The sequence below is a fragment of the Anolis sagrei genome, chromosome X, assembly GCF_037176765.1.
Source record: "Anolis sagrei isolate rAnoSag1 chromosome X, rAnoSag1.mat, whole genome shotgun sequence".
Taxonomy (NCBI): domain Eukaryota; kingdom Metazoa; phylum Chordata; class Lepidosauria; order Squamata; family Dactyloidae; genus Anolis; species Anolis sagrei.
Genome location: NC_090034.1, coordinates 23636126 through 23660497, shown reverse-complemented (window position 1 = coordinate 23660497; position 24372 = coordinate 23636126). Strand labels below are relative to the sequence as shown.

The 24372-nt window shown below is 41.4% G+C and overlaps 1 protein-coding gene across 3 annotated transcripts in view; it reads right to left on the bottom strand.

Moving 5' to 3' along the window:
- Positions 1–3803: 3803 nt before the first annotated feature.
- CRAMP1 (cramped chromatin regulator homolog 1) overlaps positions 3804–24372 on the bottom strand; it is a 41276-nt gene continuing 20707 nt past the window's right edge. For all 3 annotated transcript variants that reach the window (XM_060786381.2, XM_060786379.2, XM_060786382.2), the window contains exons 11-21: positions 22338–22512; positions 20952–21133; positions 19905–19979; positions 18159–18240; positions 16367–16471; positions 14295–14476; positions 13811–13891; positions 12826–13057; positions 12396–12560; positions 10990–11135; positions 3804–8840 (exon numbers count right to left, since the gene is read on the bottom strand). In XM_060786381.2, the coding sequence (XP_060642364.2) occupies positions 8676–8840; positions 10990–11135; positions 12396–12560; positions 12826–13057; positions 13811–13891; positions 14295–14476; positions 16367–16471; positions 18159–18240; positions 19905–19979; positions 20952–21133; positions 22338–22512 (1590 nt within the window). In that variant the 3' untranslated portion in view covers positions 3804–8675. The remainder of the gene's footprint in view (positions 8841–10989; positions 11136–12395; positions 12561–12825; positions 13058–13810; positions 13892–14294; positions 14477–16366; positions 16472–18158; positions 18241–19904; positions 19980–20951; positions 21134–22337; positions 22513–24372) is intronic.

Sequence of the window (24372 nt, the reverse complement as noted above, 5' to 3'; positions counted from 1 at the left end):
GGGCTTCGAGCGGGCCCGCCAAAGTTTCTACGCTAACCATTGGACGGCTATTGCCGCCTTTCTAAGCTACCTTGAGCCCTGATTGGGTGAAACGGGACAAAGGCAAAAGGTGATGGTTTCGAAGCTGCCCTAACCTCAGCTGCAAATGGGAAAGGCAGAGTTGCATTCAACTTATTTTAATGAATCTGTAATTACTGCAACCAAGTAATGTTTAGTTTGATATTATTATAAATATCTATAATATATTACACTATGGAACACGATTTTTGTTCTTGGATTATAAATGTCATTTCCTAATTGATTCTATCATAAAAACATGCAAAAAAATTATTAAATTGCAAAACATCCTGCAGCACATAATAATAATAATAATAATAATAATAATAATAATAATAATAGTAAGGTAGGTAAAGGTTGTCCCCTGACATTAAGTCCAGTCATGTCTGACTCTGGGGTGTGGTGCTCATCTCCATTTCTAAGCTGAAGAGCAGACACCTCCAAGGTCATGTGGCTGGCGCCGCTCCCCGGAATCGAACCTGTGACCTTTCGATCAACAAGCTCAGCAGCTCTGTGCTTTAACCCACTGCGCCACCGGGGGCTCCAATTATTATTGTATTGTATTATATTATATTATATTATATTATATAATTATATCACACTATGTAACACATTTTTGTTCCTGGGTTATAAATGTCATTTCCTAATTGGCTCTATCCATTGTTGTTGTTGTTCATTCGTTCAGTCGTCTCCGACTCTTCGTGACCTCATGGACCAGCCCACGCCAGAGCTCCCTGTCGGCCGTTACCACCCCCAGCTCCCTCAAGGTCAGTCCAGTCACTTCAAGGATGCCATCCTTCCACTTTCCCCAGCATAATTGTCTTCTCTAGGCTTTGCTGTCTCCTCATGATGTGGCCAAAGTACTTCAACTTTGTCTCTAGTATCCTTCCCTCCAGTGAGCAGTCGGGCTTTATTTCCTGGAGGATGGACTGGTTGGATCTTCTCGCAGTCCAAGGCACTCTCAGAACTTTCCTCCAGCACCACAGCTCAAAAGCATCGATCTTCCTTCGCTCAGCCTTCCCTAAGGTCCAGCTCTCACATCCGTAGGTTACTACAGGGAATACCATGGCTTTGACTAGGCGGATCTTGGCTGCCAGTGTGATGTCTCTACTCTTTACTATTTTATCGAGACTGGACATTGCTCTCCTCCCAAGAAGTAAGCGTCTTCTGATTTCCTGGCTACAGTCTGCATCTGCAGTAATCTTTGCACCTAGAAATACAAAGTCTGTCACGGCCTCCACATTTTCTCCCTCTATTTTCCAGTTGTCAATCATTCTTGTTGCCATAATCTTGGTTTTTTTGACGTTTAGCTGCAACCCGGCTTTTGCGCTTTCTTCTTTCACCTTGATTAGAAGGCTCCTCAGCTCCTCCTCACTTTTGGCCATCAGGGTGGTGTCATCTGCATATCTGAGGTTGTTAATGTATCTTCCAGCAATTTTCACCCCAGCTTTGCATTCCTCAAGCCCCGCACAGCGCATGATGTGTTCTGCATACAAGTTAAAAAGGTTGGGTGAGAGGATGCAGCCTTGCCGTACGCCTTTCCCAATCTTGAACCAGTCTGTTGTTCCGTGGTCAGTTCTGACTGTTGCTACTTGGTCCTTGTACAGATTCCTCAGGAGAGAGACAAGGTGGCTTGGGATGCCCATCCCACCAAGAACTTGCCACAATTTATTATGATCCACACAGTCAAAGGCTTTAGAATAGTCAATGAAGCAGAAGTAGATGTTTTTCTGAAACTCCCTGCCTTTCTCCATTATCCAGCGGATATTGGCAATCTGGTCTCTCGTTCCTCTGCCTTTTCTAAACCCAGCTTGAACATCTGGCAACTCTCGCTCCATGTATTGCTGGAGTCTTCCTTGCAGGATCTTGAGCATTACCTTACTGGCATGAGAAATAAGGGCCACTGTACGGATGTTTGAGCAGTCTTTCGCATTTCCCTTTTTTGGTATGGGGATATAAGTTGATTTTCCCCAGTCTGATGGCCATTCTTGTGTTTTCCATATTTGCTGGCATATGGCATGCGTCACCTTGACAGCATCATCTTTTAAGATTTTAAACAGTTCAGCTGGGATCCCGTCGTCTCCTGCTGCAGCTCTATCCATACAACATGCAAAAAAACCCTTATTAAACAGCAAAAACTTTGTTTTTGCAAAAGGGACATCCTGCTATAGCACATGCTATATTATTGTATTATATAGAATCATAGGATCATTGAGTTGGAAGAGACCTCGTGGGCCATCCAGTCCAACCCCCATATATTATATAATTTTATTATATAATTATAATAAAAAGAGAAGAACTACCTGCCATAGGGGAGTGTGCTTGCTCCATCAATGTTTAACATTTATTTATTTATGAGATTTATGTGCCGCCCTTCTCACCCCGAAGGGGACACAGAGCGGCTTACAAGATATATATACATACAATATTTTATTAGCATAGTACAATATCAGTATTAAATATTACTATATTGTATTATACCATTATATTATAATATTATTAGTAATATTACATGTAATATAATTATATATTTATATTACATGTAATATTACTAATATTACTACAATATAATGTATAGTACAATATAGTAATATTTAATACTGATATTGTACTATGCTAATAATATCACATTATTATTATTATTATATTGCATTACATTTACACAAATGACCAGCCACTGCCAGAAGGGACAGAGAGTTTCATCTATGCTGACGATCATGCCATCACCGCTCAATCAGAGAGCTTTGAAATTATTGAACAGAAGCTGTGCAGGTACAGCTGTACCAGGAGCTCCAATTTTGTTTGCTTTGCATTTAATTCGTATTTGTTCGTATTTGTTGTGAACCGCTGTGAGTCGCCTTTGAGCTGAGAACAGCGGTATATAAGTAAGGTAAATAAATAATAAATAAATTAATGTTTGTTATAGTCCTAAGCTTCAGGGACTCTGCAGATAGGTGGCTTCTTTTGGCTGCAATCATAGGGCAAGCCACCTGTCAATTATAGTTAGGTTCCCTGGTCCCGCCCCCTTTTTGGGGTTTTGGAGGGAATAGGAGCCTTTTTGAGTTCAGTCCACACAGAGCAGCTTTCCATGCAGGACATAATACCAAGAGCTCCTGTAGAAAGCTTTGTCTTCTACAGCTTGGCCGGCGAGATATACAGCCTACAGCCTGACCGGGGTTGTACAGCCTTACAGCTCCTTTGCTGAAGAACATCAGTCAGCCATCACTGAAACCTGAACTCCTTTTTTTCCCCTGGAAGTCTACAAAGCTCTGCTTGGTAAGGGTCGCTCGCGGAAGCCAGACGCAGTTGGTACCGGGTGCAGGGGCTCCACGCCAACAGAGGCAAGTACAGACTGCCCAAATTAGAAGTTAAGGGTTTCCCCATTAGTTACAGTAAAGAAGATAGTGCCTGTTCCCTGTGGACAAGATTGAAAGAGCCTATAGACTGTTAAGAAAGCTTTAAAGTACCTGTTTGTTTTCCTTAATAAAGAACATTGTTGAACCTTTAAGCAATCTAAAGACTCTGTGTTTTAAGGAAATCCAAAGGCCTTTAATCTGAGGCAGCCCCGACGTCCTGTTGGGCACACAGAATTTATGTCCTGTCTACAGTCTGATGTACAGGCCCAGCGTGCGACAGCACAGAAGCTCTCCGAAGCTCTAGGTGCTCTTACTGCCTCTTACAGGGAAAACCAACTGATTCCTAATTTCTCCCCAAATTATGATAGGATACAAACCACCACACATGAATTAGACCAAGGATTAGTATGTATTTATGCACAATCATAGAAACAATTTTACAATTCAATTTTACAGGTTGAATTGGTAATTGAAAACAGAGGCATTGACAGCATTTTTGTATATTATATTAAATAACCCAAACACCTTTCTCCTCCTCCCCCGCAAAACAAACACTGGTAAATAATAAATAATATAATTTACAATATGATACAAAACAAAATAATCAGATAAGGGCAGGCTTCTTGCTTTATACATACACTATATATTTATTATGTATAAAACAAATTCACACCTCAAACAATACAGGAAAAAACCCTTTTAGATGATATGGCTTAACTATTGTTATTTTTATTTTATTTTATTCTATTTTTTTTAAAAAAAAACAGCAACAAAGTTTGCTGCTAAACCCACAAGCTCTAGAGCCAGTTATCACATTTTGGCAATGAATGATAACTCAGTGCTGTAGTGCTTTGCTGCCATTTTCACGTATTCAACACTGACAGATAAACACAGAGTCAAGAGAAGTGTTTTCAAAAGGTAATGTGAAAATGCAGTATTTTACTTACAGATGCATCCGTTTACTTCTGTGCATATGTGTATGTGTTTCTGTTTGCAAATGCACCCCCTCCCGCCCAAAAAAACCCAAAAAGAAAATGCAATGCCAAACCACAAAAGCTTTGTCAAGTCAAAGGACAGATGATCTTGGCAGATACAATTAACTGGGAATTGCTTAAGATGGCTGGAAAGGAGGAAGCATAAAAAGGCTCATTGAACGTTTTGGGGTAGATTTGGGGTACAGTTTTTGGGAATTTGTTCCTACATAAACCGCATTGAGTCGCCTGTCAAGGGCTGAAAAAATGCGGTATAGAAATACAGCAAATAAATAAATACATACTTTCACTTCATTCCAAAGGGCATTGTGGTTGTGAAACTCCTGATGGATTCTTTCGAATTAAGAGACCAATTCATATACAGTGTAGTCTACATATATATTCTAGTCTGGATTCCTCCAACATTAAGCGAACAACACAAGTTGCTCACCTCCAATGCTCCCTCTGTCCTGTAAACAATTTTTTTTAATGCAAGTCCCTAATTTATATGTATAATCTTAAGTAAATACACTGAGAATATAATACACTTTTCAGTGAACCATCTCATATTGAAGCAACATTACTGCATTTGGCTTTCCAGGAACAAATTGCATGAATGGAAACCAGCTAAACATAGAAAAGATATTATTTTCTCAGTGTTTCGGGCAAATGTGAAGAAGTCAGGGGAAGTCAAGCTTAGAAGCAAGCCCTGCCTGCAGGTCATTACTCAAATGGACTTTGCGATAAACTCACAGTTGTCTGAAGGGGCCGAAATAGTACATTTCTAGAGATCCACCCGGCACTGACATCCATGTTGCTTCTCAAATGCCTGATCGTAAGGCATTTGAGTAAATTCAACACCAGCCAAAGTGCACATACTTCACATATGGGATTGAAGAGCAATCACAATAAAACACTGATTGAAGCCAACATTATTACTCGTTTTAAGTGCACAGTTTTGAAGCACAAGACACGAATAAATGAACGGCAGGTATCCCCATCTTAGTGGCTACCCAATATTAGTTCGGAAATGGGGCAAAAGGCATTTAGTGTGGCCTTGTGGCCAAGTTTAAAAACAATTTCAACCAAACAAGAGTTGATATTTAGTATTTAATGTTGGGGAATAACCTCATTAATTTTTGCTTTTCTTTGGATTCTTCAAGTCTTCTTTGAGCAACAAAGTATGTAATACTTCTGTCCTCAAAACTGATGACAAATTGCTCTTCCGCTTCTGACTTTGCGGCCGAGGAAAGTGTGCTGGTTTACAAGGAAAGGAGATGGGAATGGCAGGTCCTAATTTCAAGCTGTAAGATTCGCAAATACTCCTGACATACATAAGGTGAAAATCCACCCTTTCAGAAATACAGAAGCATGGGACAGAAGTGAAATAGCACTCAGATTGAAGAGCTCGTTTAAAAAAAAAACCAGGGACAGAAACAACATACTATACTAAACGATTAAGCCTAAATAAACCCAAGGCATTATGTTGAAGAAAACATTATGTTGAGCGAAGGCCTTATATGGATGACACAACTATAAAATGCCTTGAGACAATGATCAGAAAATAGAGCCTCGTCCATGCAAAAAACTGGTCGGATAAACATGTTTTGGCACTGGAAGCATTTAAGTTGCCTTGCTAAATGCACATTCAGAGCCGCCACTGTCGACTTATCAAAACTTCAAACATTGTTCTATTATGAAAGGATATTCACACATTTGAGGATGCCTCACTGAACACAGAACACATTCTCTTTGAGAACAAGGGAGCCCAAGCACACAAAGTGCTCTATCAGGGCAATAAGAAGTGCTGGGCCATTATTTCGATAAGCACCAAGGACTGCGAAGGGAGATTGTGGCCTGAAACAAGACAGAAATCATGGCAGAATTCTTGGGGGTGGGGAGACAATTGTGGCCATAATGGATTTAAAAGCTGCATTTGATTCAGTCTCCAGACCCAAACTATGGGCCAAATTAGATAAGTACCTAACTGATAAAAGACTGCTCCTTCTCATTAAAGAACTTTACAGAGATAGTAGTTTACAGGTTAGATGCAGCCCATGGCCAAATTTCAGGGCCAATTCAAGTGACCAGAGGGGTAAGGCAGGGCTGTATCTTAGCTCCTACTCTGTTTAACTTATTCCTGAATGATCTTGAGGAAGTCATGATGGACCCACAAGGTCAATTACCCAGATTGGGTAAAAGGGAAGTCCCCATCTTGCTGTATGCAGATAATACAGCCATTCTCTCCAGGTCTAGACCAGGGCTCATACACCAACTTAGGAACTTCAAACAATTAGAGAAAAGGTAAGTATTACAATAAAAGAGAACCATACTAATACAATCCATGAAGAAAAGCATGATTCTTGGTTATGCCATTTCTAGAAATCCACCCATGATTTTGTTATGGAAGCTCAGCCACTTACAGCTTACTTCAGTGCTGCATGGGGGACTCTGCCATTTCAGAAAAAAACACAACTTTTAAAGTATTTTGTGTTCAAACCTAAAAGAGGCTTCTGCATTATGCAACGAAACGACTGCTCCTAAGAAAAGGAAGTATTGAGGAAAATTTCAAAAAAATAGATAGCTTCCAGAAATCAAGGAGATAACAACAGCTGCCTATGTTTCTTGTTCTCTTGACATAAATATTATGTTGAAATCACACAACTCCTGTGGGTTATGATTCCAAAGTTTTATCTCCAAACAAAGACATGAAAGGAAGAATGAGAGACAAATAAGAGAATAATCAGAAATAGCGCATGTTTGGAAAGCCAAGTTCCTGCTAGTACTAACATTATCCAGAATTAATAACGAAAGAACCCATTTTAACATAGTCCTGCTTGTGGATGCTCAAGAAAGTGTGTGGTCATGTGGGAATGAGTCCTCTTTACAAGAGTGCAAGGAAAAGTGATAACATAGAAGTGCCAAAATGAATTCTCATTGATCTGAGCCCACGTATTTCAATTCTAAGAGTCAAATACAAGACCTAACGAAGATCAGTTTGTTCCCTCATACTTCAATTCTAGCAGACAAACATATGAAGACCTGATGAAGATCACTTTGATCTCAATGAAGCGGAGCAATGAACTCTAGTTTAAAATTACAAAGAAAAAGGAAGTGCCTTGTGAAGTTTGCTTCCAAAAGGTACCAAATCTATCTGAACAAATTGAAAACAACGTGCTGAGAATGTGCGCTCTTTTGCTATAAAATACAATTGTCCAAACCTTGTAATGTAGTGATTCGATACATCTGATGGTTTTTATTTGTGCACAATATTCTCTTCTGAGCTAAAAATGTGTCATACCCTATAACCCATTTTTCAATTTTGGGGGATTTGGCATTTCTTGGAAGCAAATTCTAGAATTACATTCTCTCCCCACTTTATTGCATTTGTAGGGCATATTCATGCTAACCATTCCTTTTCAACTATTAGAAAACAGCATCTTCTGATAGATTTTATTTTCAAGAGGATGCTTAAATAAAATGAAGTGAGCACTAAAAGATGAAAGAGGACAATATTCCCAAATTTAAAACTGGGAGTATAGTGAGAGCCTCTTTCAACAACGTTTCTAGCACTTAAAGGGAATGGAAGGCAACTCATGAAGCGAGGACTGCTTTCTGGAAAAGCATAAACATAAAGTGTGCCAATACATTCAAAGGGATCCTAACTGAGATGAGAGGTTTGGGTGCAAGGCCCTCAGATCCTGAGCCTGCTTTTTATGTTGGAAAAAAATCCCATTGAGCTTCCCATGTTATGTTGGAATGTCAGTGAATGTGATGCATGTGAAAACAAATTCTGGCAAAAGCAGAGAAGAATGAATTGGGAATATCTATTTGACTGAGTTGTCAGCCATGGCAACTGAGAGACAGGGAACCTAGTTTATTACAACTGCATTTTTTAAAGAAACAAAAATCTAGAGAATACCACTACACTCCCTTTCCAGTTTAAAATGTAGGTTATCATCATGAGGATTTTGGCTTACAGTATAACAATGTAGCTTGTGGGGTATCGTGCCCAGATTGTTCCATCTCATATATTTACAGTGTCCGATAAACTTGGTTGTCCCCAGCCTTGCATGTCGTTTCCCACACTCCCACTCGTGCTGTTCCTAGCATATTGCACCTCCCAGGAACTGTGGACTGTTGAAGACAATGCCTGATCTTCTCACGAGGCATAATACGCAAGCCAGAACAACAACAAAGTCTCACTGCATAGCTGTAATGTCATTCCTCTCCACGTTGTGGGACAGTTCAAAGGTTTCTACCAGCCAGCTGGTTATATATAGATACATGCTCACTGAGAGAGGTCACTGACTGGAGGGCCACCGCTGCTGCCTCCATCAAAGAGGACCTCTCGGCGGACAGACTCCGGTATGGACAGCTCCTGAGCCAGGTCATTGAAACGGGATATGTAATCAATGCTGTTCTCATTCATCATGCAAGCCAGCTGGGAATCCACCTGCAAAACAAGGGAGGAAAGCATGGATTCATTCTAAATCTCCACTTAAGACTATCCATTGTTGCTCGATGGGTTTGATGCACTGGAGAGGTTTAGCTGAAACCATTTTTTAAACTAGGCATGTGCTGTAAGAAAATGGGCACATTATGGAATACCCATATTTCCTTGAGACTAATGCGCCACTGAGTCTAATGCACACCCTAATTTTCAAAACCCTGGAACGGAAAAAAATTGCTGTTGAATGTAATCTGCAGCAGCAAGACATTCTTCTTTGTAATTTGGCCAAAAAATTATAATTTGCTGCCTGCTTAGAACTCTCTCTTTAAAAACTAAAATGTTAGAACACCAAAGCTTCCAGCAATTGAAAAGTAAGCCTTGGGGTGCATCTATGCTGTAAAATGAATCCACTTTACCTGCCATGGCTCAGTGCTTTGGAGTCATGGGTGCTGCAGTTTTACAAGGTCTTGGGCGTTCTCTGCCAAAGAGTGCTGATGCTGTACCAAACTACAAATCCCATCATTGCATAGCATTGAGCCCCAGCCAGTAAATGAGAGGTGAGGTCCCTCAAAGAGGAGCTCCAGAAGCGGCTTCCCCTTTGGCTTCGGCTCAGAACTAAGATTACTTTATGATGCAAATCTAATGCGCACCCTGATTTTGGGAAGGTCATTTAGCCAAAAAAGGTGAGCATTACATTCAAGTAAATAGGGTACTTCACAAGAAAAATTAAGTCCTAAATACTGTTCTGAATAGAAGTCCAGCTCTATGAAAATGATAACAAGTTGAATAACTTATTCTAGCAATAAAAATAACTCCAGGTGTCAGAGGTGGCCAGGAGCTCCTTCGCACAATTTAAACTAATACACCAGCTGTGCCCATAACTTGAGATACCAGACTTGGCCACTGTAGTCCATGCCTTGGTCACATCCTGTTTGGACTACTGCAAGGCTCTCTACGTCGAGGTGCTTTTGAAGACAGTTCAGAAGCTACAATTGGTTCAGAGATCGGCAGCCAGGTTACTAACAGGAGCGCCATACAGGGAGTGGACAATTCCTACATTACGGCAGCTCCACTTGATGATCTGCTTCCAGGCTAAATACAAAGTGCTGGTTATTACCTATAAAGCCCTAAACGGCTTGGGCCCAGACTATTTGAAAGACCGCATCTCCGTATATAAACCAACATGAGCCTTGTGGTCAGTGGAGGGGGCCCTGCTCTTGGTCCCACCCCCGTCTCAAGTGCAGTTGGTGGGAATGAGAGAGATGACCTTCTCCGTGATCACACACACCTCTGGAACTCCCTCCCTAAACAGTTAAATTGCCTCCTCCCTCCTCTCCTTCAAAAAGCTATTAAAAACACATTTATTCAATTTAGCTTACGGAGAGGAGGAAGATGAAATACATCTATTTGCCTAGCAGCTAGCATCCGCCCTGTTAACCTGTTGTTTACCATCCCCCCCCCCCAATAATTTAAACCTATTTTAAAATATTTTAAATGATATTTTTATGATTTAATATGTTAGCAATCATGTGGACCCATATTACGTCTTGGTCATTTATATTGGTTTATAACTTACTGAGTTGTTTTTTATTTGTTTATTGATTTGTTTATGTATTACTGTCAGAATTGAATGTTTGCCATTGTATATTTTGTTGTGAGACATCCTGAGTCCCTTCGGGGAGATAGGGCGGGCTATAAATAAAGTTTCATTAATTTATTTATTCAAAGAGAGCCAGCATGGTGTAGCACTTTGAGCATTGAACTAGAACAGGCCTGCACAACCTGCAGATCTCCAGGTGTTTGGGACTCCAACTCCCAGAAGTCTCTATTGCCAGACTGTCCAATGGCCAGGAATTCTGGAAGCTGAAGTTCAAAACACCTGGAGGGCCACCGGTTGTGCAGACCTGACCTAAATGAAACAGTGCAACATGGGCTTTTTCATGTGGACTATAGCTTTCAAGGGCTAAGCTGCAGGCAGCACATACTTTCACCAATTGTGCTGAAACATTGATATTTTGCATGCTGTTTTGAGTCTCTTTTGTAGGGAGAAAAAGTGGGGTGTAAATCATCATCACCATAATCTAATAGGAGATTAGACTTTCTCACTTCCCCACTAGAGGCTGCATTGTGCATGGATTGAGCATGGTTTTACCTCAGCTACATCTGCGAGGGAGCGAGACGCAAAGGAATCCCGCGAGTTTCCATCCAGCAGACTGGGCCCCAATAGAGTGGTGCTACTGGTGTTACCATTAGAGGTCGGGAGTGTTTTTCTCCCCTTCTCTGGGGAAAGAAAGCTTGCTGCAAAACAAAAACAAAAAATATTTTCATGAACAGGTCTGTGAAAAGGAAAGAAGTTCACAGAGGCAACTTATCCATCTATTGAAACATGATCAAGATATGTTCCACTCAACTAGTAGGTCTAAAAATATGTTACACAGCATTTGATGTACTATGTCTTATAATATTTGTTGTGGAGAAGTTACAAAATGTTCAGGCGAGGCTCGTAATGATCACTAATGCTCAGGATTCAGGATGTGGATTTTGGGGTGAACAGAATGGACATTGATTCACAATGTCTTTGATTTATATATCAAGTCATTGATTTATATTTTGTAAGCAAACAGGAACCCTGGGACACATATGTTCTTCTCGACTGTTCTATTTCCTTAAAAGTAACTATAGCAAGTTGACCTTTCTGGAAACTCCCAGAGTATGATTCATCCTTCAAAAAGGTTGTGCCACATCTCTACACTGTTTACAACTTTTTAAGGCATTTTAAGTATATGTATTGTATTTTAATCTGTTTTTAACACACAGTTACTATTTAAGTGTTTTAATGGACTTTTTAAACTTGTCTAGTGTGGGATTGTTAGCCACCTTGAATCCTCACAGGTAGAAACCGAGATATATATAAAGTTAATAATAACCACAAACTAGCTTGTTTTCAGTATCAGAAGTGGAGTTTTGGCAAATTCCAGTTATGTTTTCTTTGTGTGGCCATCCAGTGTTCCAGAGCAGAAACTAGGCTCCAGATTCAAAGAAGACTTAAAACTGTTTCTTGATGGCAGGCTCCATGTTCTGCTAGTTTTACAATCGTGCATTAAAAGCCAATACTGAGGTGGCTGATTGAAACGAAACACGACCCTGCAGGGTTCTTTGCAAGTCTAACCTAGAACACTGTATTGCTTGGACTCATCACTTTTATTAATTTCTCAGCCCTCTATATTGACAACAGATTGCATATAAATCCAGTGTCACACGTGCGTATGAATACAGACTTTGACTATTACAACTTATGGCAGGCATGGCCAACTTGGGCCCTCCAGGCATTTTGGACTCCAACTTCCACAATTACGAGTTGTGGGAGTTGAAGTCCAAATGCCTGGAGGGCCCAAGTTGGCCCTTGCTTGACTTACGGTATCTGAAATTAGCTACGTCTTTTTTGTTCTTGACACAGGCTTAGTCCGCACAAAGCCCATTTCAAGAGAAAAGCAAGAAACCCAGTAGTAGAATCGATCAACCATCCCCAACCCAATGTCCTGGCATAATGCCACTCACAAAATAAGCTACTCAGGGAGGAATCAGTGGAATCGTTGGGATACCACTGTGGGTCATGGCTGGGGGAGGCGATCCAGTTCTGTTGAGGGCTGCAAGACGGGGACGGAAGACTTTTCGAGCTGTCGCTGCCATTCAGCTTGGCCGGGGACAGAGAAACATTTTCACCTACAAAAAGGAAATATTACAAAGAAATTGAAACTGCAGGAGTAACAGCCAAGGCTTTCAACCTGAAGACTGTGTTCGTATTTGCTGAAAAAAGAGCCAACTTCCTGTCTTGATTCAGCCAAGATTTTTCACCTCTGTTTTAAGAGAACATCCCTTCACTAAAATTCATGCAGGCATATTGGCAATACTAAGCTGCCCCAATATTTGTGAGCTGTGACAATATTTGGTATCATGAACAATAAACTGCCCAGCTTAAGTCTCTTACCATACTGACCAGAGCTGATAGCTATTTCAATGATAGAGTCACTGATCTGAGAAGCAGGCTCCCCTTGGGATAAAACGTCTTCAGGCGGTCCAGGAAGTGAGATATCCAGCAGTGCAGAGACATTGGGAGGAGAAAGGCAGGCACCAGACCCTTCTGAGGGAAGAGATGGAGTGGGGAGGCCATTGGAGGCAGAGATTTTGGGCAGCTCTGGTAGAGAAAGACCCGGAGTTCCCTATGGGAGCAAGGAGAATGATAATAATAATAACACTATGTAACACAATTTTTGTTCCTGGGTTCTAAATGTCATTTCCTAATTGGTTCTATCATAAAAAACATAGAAAAAGGTTATTAAACTGCAAAAAAAACCTTTGTTCTGGTGGGACATCCTGCAGTACATTTTCTATAGCTTTTCAATGAATATCTCACAGAATCTCAACCAATTCAACATAGATTGTGGCATCCACAAAAGATTTATTGCAGCCTGGTGATTAACCTGCTATGCTAAAGCCTGGCCCTTGCACATCCTTTTCTTGTTTAACTTAATTCACCTCGTTAGTCATTTACTTTGACTCATTATCTGTTCTCATAAGCTTAGGGCAATTATCAAGATTTTGTAAGGTGAGGCTTAACCCACATCTCTCTTACCTTCCTTTTAGGCACTCTGAATAATGGTATAAACTTCACGGTGGAAATTAAAATAGAATGCAATATACTCTCAACCTAAACTGTCACTTGAGCCAATCAACCTATCCTTGCACTAAGCATGTGTCTTCTAACCCCAACTTGGATAAGTTCCTTTTAACCAGACCCTGATGATAGCAATGAGGAGGGAGAATTACATGAAGAGTGCTCTGAATCAACCATTCTGTGCTGTGCTGTGAGGGTTTAAGCTTTTCCCTAATTGTCGAATAAGAAGGGAACGCCTCTATCTAGAAAGTCAACCATTAGAATCAAGTAACCCTTACTTGGAAAGCCTATCCTTTACCTGAAAGCCATCGGTGATTGCCTCCTGCTCAGGTTGCGGGGCTAGGCCGAGGAATGGCACCCGACATTCACTACTTGAACCCTGGAAAAGCAGATCCGAGATAAGAGAGTCAGATTATCAAAGGAAAGAGAGTGAAAGCTTCAAAAAAATGGCGGGGTAGAAATGCCATAGAAAAAAAGGGCGGGGTAGAAATGCATGAAATAAATAATAAAAAATAAATACTTTATTTTCCAGATCAAGAGACTGGGCCACAGCAACACATGGCAGGGGACAGCTAGTATTTCTATAAAATGCATATTAATTACACAGGACTGATACTAAAACACAAGACACAAGTTTAACATTCAGCATGGTTATTTGCACATTTCAAATCCAAATCCAACCATTCCAGTGTAACAGTTATGGCCCAAACCATCCTCAATCATTATCTGGTTATAGCTATTAAGTTATTTTTCAAATAGAATGGAACCTTAAGACAACTGACCGCTGTGTTCGTGATAGGACTTCCATTTTGATGACGTGCCGTTGCTGAATCTTGTCCTGCGACCATTGCAGTCACTGAACTTGGAGACAGCGGAGAAACGCCTGGCAAGCCTTCAGCACCAAGGACAGGCAAAGGACTGCCAGGGATAATTCCAGCACTTTTGGCTGCTAAATCAATAGCACCTTTTAAAAGAGAATGGAAAAGTATAAGAGAAAGGTTTTCCTTTATCCATTCAGAAAGCCGAAGTGTAGGTCCTACTACTAAGCTATACCTAATTCTACAGAAAAGCTTATTATTCCTGTATAGCAAGATGTTAGCTTTCGACGACCTTGAATAATATCTAATTTGTGTGATGAAGAAGAAGAATCCATAAACACGGAAGGTCAATGGTATTTCTGTATTGCCTCTCAGCCCACTAGGGCTCCCAAGCTGACTAAAAAATTAAAAACAATTAAAGTAGTACAAAGATAAAACATCTTGAAAACACATTAAAATATTCTATACTCTTCAAAATAGTTTAAAAACAAAACTATGTGATTTCAAAACATTTAAACAAAGCAATTTCAAACATTTTAGTTATCTGCTAGAATTTCAAAAAAGATGACAGTCAATCTAGCTTCCTGGCATAGGAGATTCAACAGCTGCTTCTACGTGTGTGTGTGTGTGTGTGTGTGTGTACAATCTAATGTTTTATAATTTTTACTGTTAATTCTGTTTCCTTGTTTGCATTCTATTTGTTGTTTTATATTGATTGGTTGTGTTATTAACTGTTTATCCCACACTGTTTATTGCATTGTATTTTATTGTATCGTTTATGCTGTGAGCCGCCCTGAGTGCCTTCTGGATGATGATGATGATTATTATTATTGAGTTTGTACTTCTTATGTACAAACTCAATAATCTCGGAGTCTCTGTAAAAATTAAGATATATATTTATATATGTATATGTGTGTGTGTGTGTATACACATAGCTTAAATTATATATATATATATATATACACAAACACACACACATACATACACACACATACACACCCACACACAGGCATATATATATACACATACATACATGCACACACTCATACACTGACCTAACTTTGTAATGTGTTAAGACCTCTTCTGAGGATCTTAAATTTTACAGACTCATATGAGAAGTACAGGCAGCCCAAGTTATGAACAAGACAGCTTCTGTAGATTTGTTCGTAAGTTGAATTTCTATGTAAGTTGGAACAAGGACTTTTTGAAGTATAAGTAAAGGTAAAGGTTTCACCTGACATTAAGTGTAGTCCTGTCTGACTCGGGGGTGGTGCTCAACTCCATTTCTAAGCCAAAGAGCGGGGATTGTCTATATACGCCTCCTGGGTCATGTGGCTGGCATGACTGTATAGAGCGCTGTTATCTTCCTACCAAAGTGGTACCTATTGATCTACTCACATTTTAATGTTTTCAAATTGCTAGGTTGTCAGAAGCTGGGGCTCCCTGGATTCGATCAGCAAGTTCAGCAACTCAGCAGTTTAACCCGTTGCACCACCAAGGAACCGTTTTTTGAAGTATAACTCAAACCATATGTATGTATGTATGTGTGTATATGTATAATATAGAGAGAGGGAGGGAGAGAGAGGGGGGGCAGGTTTTGGATGGCATAGGGAAGTGTTAACAAGCCTGTGGTGTTTGTTTTGCTGTCAGGGTCCCTGTTTAGAAGATTTCACCTCACTTTCTGTCCCTGCGACCATTGGATTTTGTAAAAATGTGGCTTGTTGTAGAAATAAGAATTAGGAATAAAGCTTCACTGGAGATCCCTTTCCCCCATGATAATAACTCTTTCAAGAGTGGATTTCCCTTCCTTCCGAGGGGCAGATTTTGTTCACTTCCTGTTGTCTCATCCCCATTCTTAACTATGAGTCATTTGTAAGTCAAGTGTTTGTAACTCAAGGACCGCTGTTTTAAATGCCATTATCCATTGTAAACAGTGAAAAGTATGAGAAAAGGAGTTTAAAGGTCCCTTCTTTCTTCTTCATTCATTGCTAATATAATATTCCACTAGGCAAGTTCTCACAACTTTTGAAACCTACTGGACAGATGGTTGGAGGCTTGAGCTGGGAAAATCTTGGGAACAATGGGACGGGACACGGCAACCTTTGAAAGAGAAGACTGGATCGGCCGAAAAGATCCTCTACCTAAAGATGGAGATTTAAAGCATCATCAGAAATGGTTCAAAGTGCTCTGTTGGCTGCCACTTCTGTCCCCAAGGGTCTTTTTTATTAAGGCAACATACCGATTACCACAAAAAAATACTGGATGATATGAAACCAAAGGTTGGATTTTTTGTTCATTCGTTCAGTCGTCTCCGACTCTTCGTGACGGACCAGCCCACACCAGAGCTCCCTGTCGGCCGTCACCACCCCCAGCTCCTTCAAGGCCAGTCCAGTCACTTCAAGGATACCATCCATCCATCTTGCCCTTGGTCGGCCCCTCTTCCTTTTGCCTTCCACTTTCCCCAGCATAATTGTCTTCTCTAGGCTTTGCTGTCTCCTCATAAACTATGATGTGGCCAAAGTACTTCAACTTTGTCTCTAGTATCCTTCCCTCCAATGAGCAGTCGGGCTTTATTTTCTGGAGGATGGACTGGTTGGATCTTCTCGCAGTCCAAGGCACTCTCAGGTTGGAATTAGGTTTAGCCATTAGGTTCTTGTGGGTTTTTTCGGGCTATAGGGCCATGTTCTAGAGGCATTTCTCCTGACGTTTCGCCTGCATCTATGGCAAGCATCCTCAGAGGTAGTGAGGTCTGTTGGAAATAGGACAATGGGTTTATATATCTGTGGAATGGCTGGGGTGGGGCAAAGAGCTCTTCTCTGCTAGAGCTAGGTGTGAATGTTTCAACTGACCACCTTCATTAGCATTTGAAGGCCTGCCTGAGCCTGGGAAAATCTTTTGTTGAAAGGCGTTAAGATGTGCCTGGTTGTTTCCTCTCTGCTGTTTTGCTGTTGTAATTTTAGAGTTTTTTAATACTGGTAGCCAGATTTTGTTCATTTTTATGGTCTCTTCCTTTCTGTTGAAATTGTCCACATGCTTGTGGATTTTCAATGGCTTCTCTGTGTAGTCTGACATGGTGGTTGTTGGTGTGGTCCAGCATTTCTGTGTTCTCAAATAATATGCTGTGTCCAGGCTGGTTCATCAGGTGCTCTGCTATGGCTGACTTCTCTGGTTAAAGGAGTCTGCAGTGCCTTTCATGTTCCTTGATTCGTGTTTGGGCCTTGCTGCGTTTGGTGGTCCCTATGTAGACTTGTCCACAGCTGCATGGTATACGGTAGACTCCTGCAGAGGTGAGAGGATCCCTCTTGTCCTTTGCTGAACGTAGCATTTGTTGGATTTTCTTGGTGGGTTTGTAGATTGTTTGTATGTTGTGTTTCCTCATCAGCTTTCCTATGCGGTCAGTGGTTCCCTTGATGTATGGAAGGAACACTTTTCCTCTGGGTGGATCTTCATCTTTCCCAGGCTCAGGCAGGCCTTCAAATGCTAATGAAGGTGGTCAGTTGAAACATTCACACCTAGCTCTAGCAGAGAAGAGCTCTTTGCCCCACCCCAGCCATTCCACAGATATATAAACCCATTGTCCTATTTCCAACAGACCTCACTACCTCTGAGGATGCTTGCCATAGATGCAGGCGAAACGTCAGGAGAAATGCCTCTAGAACAATGCCTATAGCCCGAAAAAACCCACAAGAACCTAGTGATTCCAGCCATGAAAGCCTTCGACAATACAGGTTTAGCCATATTTGAAAGAAACTTGCTGATTTCATTTGGGCTTTTAAACTATAACTAACTAAACACCCTGTTTAGAATATGTACATACTTGAGTCTTACCTGTGACAGAAGAGTTGGATAAGATGGAGAAGGAACAGACATGCTGCGAGGGATTTCCTGATGGCCTTGGAAGCAGTGTTCTCTAAGAAAGGAAGCCAATATAACATTTGAAAGGACTGCTGAAGTAAACAATAAACTCTTTGTACAATGCAGTCAGAATACCTCTGAGTCACTCATATTTTCATCACATTCACAGCATCACAGTGAATTTTTTTTATTTGCGGAATGTGCTGCAGTATGTTCCTCCTGCACGAACAAAGTGTTTGCTATGTAATAAACCTTTTCCATGTTTTTATGATAGAATCAATTAGGAAGTGACATTTATAACCCAGGAACAAAAATAGTGTTAAATAGTGTAATGCATTTACATGTTGGATGAGTCCATATCCAAAATGGGATGAAACCACCTGTTCTTTCTCCTCCATGCCTTCTCATATTGGAAATTTCATAACTTATTGGCAATAACTGCACCATAAGTTTATTGAAAAGGTAAAAAATAACGTCACATCTGTTTGGCAAATGTGAATCTCCATGAACATGTGGAGACCACCTTTTGAAAACCACTAGTCAAGAAAAGCATGGCCTTGTTAGAAGTCAACCTTTTGAACAAGTGAGATTTATAAGTATTCATGTAATGGCACACAGGTAACTCAGCTGTTAAACTGAAGAACCATGTCTTTAAACTGCCAAGGATAAAGACATGCCACTACAAAAATATATCGAGTTAGCAGAGGATGGTAGTTTCTTAGAAGATGAAATTTGCAATTGCCCAAAAGATATACACTCCCTTGAAACCTCTCAGTTAAAATATGCACTCAGAGATTTTTTTTTAAAAAAAGTCTTCTTTGAAAAATAACATATCCTGTTTACTCACAAAAACTTGTATTAATTCACCATACAGGCACATTTCTTATTGAAGTTAAGTTATAAATAGGATGTAGATTTCTCTCTGTGTCGAGTGCAAAGGGTATCCTTCCAACAATAGGCCATAGTCTTTAAGTATAGTTGTACTCACTGGAGTCCATAAGTCATACTTCTGTGCTAAAGGAAGTTGCATCCACTTCCACTGAGGTGTGATGAAAACACATCTACCTCCAATGAGGTGGTAAGCAGATTGAACATTCTCAATATAATCACATGTCTATAACTCTTCCCACACCAAAGAGATAAGTCAAACTGGCAATCAACATATACATAGATTACAGGTTAGCAAATACATACATAAACAAATAAATAGTGAAAGGCTTGGGAGGTTCTATTACTAACATCCCAAACAGTGTCTGTCTGGAGAAAGTCTGATCATCATGGCACTGAATGCAGAAATACTTTGAAATGGCATCAAGGCATGTGGCTCTATTGTTGCAGGTTTCTTTCCTAAACTTGTAGAAGATTATGGCCTTAGCTGCCTTTATGGCAGTGAAATAGATGTACAGAGCACTTAAGACAGGAATGAGCAGTCTTCCTACAGCCTCCAAAATGCCTTCTAGGGAAAATGGGTTGGGGGGAGGGGAGCACATTTTCACAATAATGTATGCTGTGAAATGCTTAAGGATCGCCTTGAAGCCCAAGTACTGCAGGACCAGCATAGAGAGGAGTCCCTCTCTGCCCCAAAATGAAGGTGGTCATTCCCTAAGAAAGGATGCGCTGTGCTAAGCAGACAAACCAAAGAAAGCAAATGCACCCACTGGGAGATAGAAAACATCGGAACAAAATAGTGCCCACCCAACAATATGCATTTTCTCTGACCTGCACTACCAGCGGCTTCCGTAGATGTCTGCTACGTAATTTCCTTGGTTTTGGCAAGAAGAAATCAGACTGCATCTGAGAAACAAATAAAAAGGCAGCTTGGAACATGTATTCTGTTATCTGGCATTACTTTGTCAACCACCAGAAAGCAGCCTTCCAGTAACCACCAGAAAGCAGCCTTCCAGTAACTTTATGGTAGCAGAGGGATGTTACACTCATGAGTTTCTCCTTTCTGTGAGTATTGTCTTGTATCTTCCTTCACTCTGGCAGCAGAGATGAGGAACAAACAGGCTACTTGCAAACAAACCAGGATAAGTTTACTCAAGGCTATTTGGTTGACCTTTAGATTAAGTGGAAGGATGGCAAGCATGCTTTCTTCCACTGATGATAAAACGGTGAAGTAACAAAGCATTGCAGAACAGGCAATTTCACCTACTGGGTGGAACCCTGACTGGAAGGAAAATAATTTAACTGGAGTCAACATGATCAAAGTTAAGGGTCCAACTATGCACTTCTGGAGACTCACTGCAAAACGAAGGCCACCTTGCCCTGGACATCTGCACATCTGTGAGGCTTGTAGGACATTTAAGAAAAACAAAAGAATGTACATAACTCTGACCACATTTTAGAGAGGTGAACCGCTAAATATGCACTCACATGAAATCATCAGTAAGAAGAATGCATATATTAGGCAAATGCATGTAAGAGAGGACAAAATGAAGTCTCAGAACTTGAGAGACTTTGTTTTATAGATTGTGTTTCATGTTATTTTTTCCAATTTTCTTTTAAAGACAAGGGATGGAATGCAAATGCAGGTGGGATTTGCAGGACCAGAACAAAATAAGGACTGATTTTTTTTCATATCCCTAGGCTGCATTTACTAAACACGGTTTGGTCTAACTCCCATGATGTTAAACATAATAAGACACTTGGGAAAATCCTAGTCTGGCATTGAATAAATATTTAGTTAATTTTCCAATTTTAGAGGGTAGCTGGATTTTGATCAGTTAACTGGGAGCCACTGAACCCGTGACAGCTCAAACTTACACTGATTGTGTCCAAGCGCTGTCGGAAAGAGAGCTCAGCTTCTTTGCTTTGTAAGAAAAGCTTCCCATGCCGGCTGTTGGGTGGGAGAGTGGTTGGAACAGCAAAGAGGCTCCGATCTGCATCGGCACTTTCAGAATTTGAAGGATCAGCCAACAAGAGTGGCCTGGAGGAATTTCTCAAACCTAGCGGGGTTCCCAAAAACAAAATAAGGGACAAGAAAAGCAAACAACAAGCAAGACTTCCCATAAAGCCATGAACACTCATGGAGTTAGAATTGTAGTTAGAACTGACTTCCGCTGAGTATTAAAAATCTCTAAAATTATAACAGTAAATAAAGAACAAAACTCAAACACAGGGAAACTCCAGACAAGAAACAATCAGGAACAGCTAATCACCTCGCAACAAAGGATCCCCCCAGGCAGTAACAAGTCACACCTAAAAACTGTCAATCATCAAATGATAATCAAGGTGGCCAGTTGAAACATTTACACCTAACTCCAACAGACAAGAGTTCTTTCTCTCACCCTGGACTTTCCACAGATATATAAACCCAATTTTCCTAGTTTCCAACAGACTTCACAACCTCTGAGGACGCCTGCCATAGATGCAGGTGAAACGTCAGGAGAAAGTGCTTCTAGACCATGGGCATATAGCCCAAAAAACCTACAACAACCCAGTTCCACTGACATTGTTCAGAAATCCACATGTTTTTCATAGAAGAGATAATACACATTGATCCTTAATCAACCAGCCTGATCACAACTCTTCTGAAAAAAAATATCATTGGACTAAAATGAGATGATGAGCAACAAAAAGTATGTTCTGACAAAGCTAATTCGGGATGCCAATTTTAAGTTGGCCTACACTTCTCCCTTCTGCCTGATTCATTACAGTGGAAGAAAACCCCTTATAAATGCATGTAAATATTGAAGACCATGCTCATAATATCGCTCAGTTCATACACATACACTGGAATACAAAATCAGTCATTTTCACTCTCTAGGTTTTTAATTCCCATGTTATACATACATCTACACACAGAGCTATGTTATGCTCATGTTTGTGTTCGGCATTCCCAGTGAAAGATGGTAAAAATGAACCTTAACAAGCCCTGTGTGAAGTAACCATCACTTATGTGAAGCCTATGTTGCTTGATTCCCTGAATCCTTTGCCACACAGAGAAAGATGTGGCCAACTTGACTGGAGGAAGAAATGTCGAAACTACTGCTGTGAGACAAAGACAGACAAATATACACAATGTACTTTTTGCAGAATGTGAAGTGCACTTCCGCACTATACTCTGAGACACCCTGAGGTCTGACAAGAAAGGAGAGGAAGTATAAAGCAAATCATGCAAATGCCTATTGATCTCAGCGATGTCCCCACCTGAGGAGCTGGACGGAGCGCTGGGGGAAAGGGTCTTCTTGTGAAGGGCAGGCTGGTTGCGAGCGCAGCTGGGGCTCCTCATGCTGACGGCGATCACCTTCCCAGGAGGGGTCAGAGTGTGCTCTTCCTGAGTGGGTTTGATGGGGGAGGTGGCCACAGAGTTCATGTCAGCAATCTGCAGAGGAAAGGGTTTCTCAGTTTCTGTTGACTCAAAAACAGCACAATTTAGATCAGGTGGGGCAAACTTCGGACCTCCCTCCAGGTGTTTTGGACTTCAACTCCTACAATTCCTAACAGCCTATTGGCTGTTAGGAATTGTGAGAGTTGAAGTCCAAAACACCTGGAGGGCTGAAGTTTGCCCATGCCTGTCATAAACCCCAACTCTGTCCTTGATTTTCCTGTGAGACCCTAAACTATGTCCATGCTTTCCCCCCTCTAGTTTTAAGAATATTTCTTTTCACCAAAGTTGTTCTCATTTTCTCTTTTGTGTATTTTATGTTTAGGCAATTCCAAGGTTAAAAAAATATTCATATGTGTGTGCCACATACTGGATATATTATTATGCAAATGTGTACGTTTCCCTGCATTTATTTCTTTATTTAAAACACTAGCTGTACCCGGCCACGCGTTGCTGTGGCCCATTGTGGAGAAATGGGAAAGAAAGAAAAGAGGAAGAGCTGGTTTCTAAGCTAGCAGTACACAACTGAAGTGGCAAAGTGTCAACCTAAGATAGGCCCATTTCAGTCTCCTCGAGGCTGATGTGTGGAAGGGCCCTGAGTTACCTGAGTCCACACTGCCATATAACCCAGTTTTTATAAAGGTATTGTTGTCATTATAGACATATAGATATTATTATAGGCATATAGATATTACAAGGGTTTAACCCACTGCATCATGGGGGCTTATCTGAGTCCACACTGCCATATATTCCAGTTCAAAGCAGATGTGGGATTTTATTCTGCTGTGTGGAAGGGGCCTGGATTATATGGGTGTGTGGAAGGGCCCTGGGTCCACACTGTCATATATTCCAGTTGAAAGCAGACAACGTGGGGTTTTTTACAGCTGTGTAAAAGGGGCCCTCAGATAGACATTGTGGGTTATTCTGCCTTGTTATTCTGGGTACTCTGGCTATATGGCAGGGCCCCTAGGGGCCCCTCAGAAAGGGCAAGGGACGAAGCCTCGAGGCGCTTTTAGTCTTTCCCGCCTTTTTCACTTTTTTAAAAATTTCTTTAGTTTCCTTCGGGTCAGGCGTTTTTCCGTTGAAGTCTGCGAGCCTCCCCCCCCCCCCCCGCCTTTGCCTTCCCTTCCCAGCCTCAGTAGCTTTCCAAGCGCGCTCCGACGGGCAGCGCCTTGGAGCGCTCCTCCTGTCGGCTGGGGCTTTTTTTCCTGCCGAGGGAAGGCTGCGGCACTTGGCGGCGGCGCTGCTGCTTCCCGACGGGGAGCACGGGCAAAGGGCTCCCCGCCCGGCGGCGCCTTCGACGTAAGCAAGCAAAGTGGCATAAAAGCGAGGGCAGCGAGGCGCGGGACCCAGAGGATGGCTGGAGGCGCCATGCAGCGGCAGCCAAAGGAAAAGGAGGAGGAGGAGGAGAAGGAACCCCTGCTGCTCAGCCAGGAGCCGGTAAGACCGTGCCCAGCCCTGGGAGTTGTAGTTCGCTACTGCTTCCAAGGATGGGGGTCTCTTGGAAGACAGCAGAGCTGAAACAAAAGACACATCCTGATCCTGACATACTATTACTACTGATAGTATTACTACTATTCATACATACTAAGCATGGGCAAACTTAGGCTCTCCAGGTATTTTGGACTGCAACTCACACAATTCGCGCCGGGGGACTTCGGGGAAGAGCCTTTGCGCAGCGAGGGAGGATGGGGGCGTGGCTTGCGCAGAGGGTGCGTTGGCCGGCCATGTGCGCGCGGCAGGGTACCATTGCGTATGCTCAGTTGTCTTGTCTAATTGTGAGTGTGTTTTAATGTTGTTTAGAATTTTGAATCGATTTGTGCATACCTTGTGGGTTGAGGTATGTGCATGGTAAAT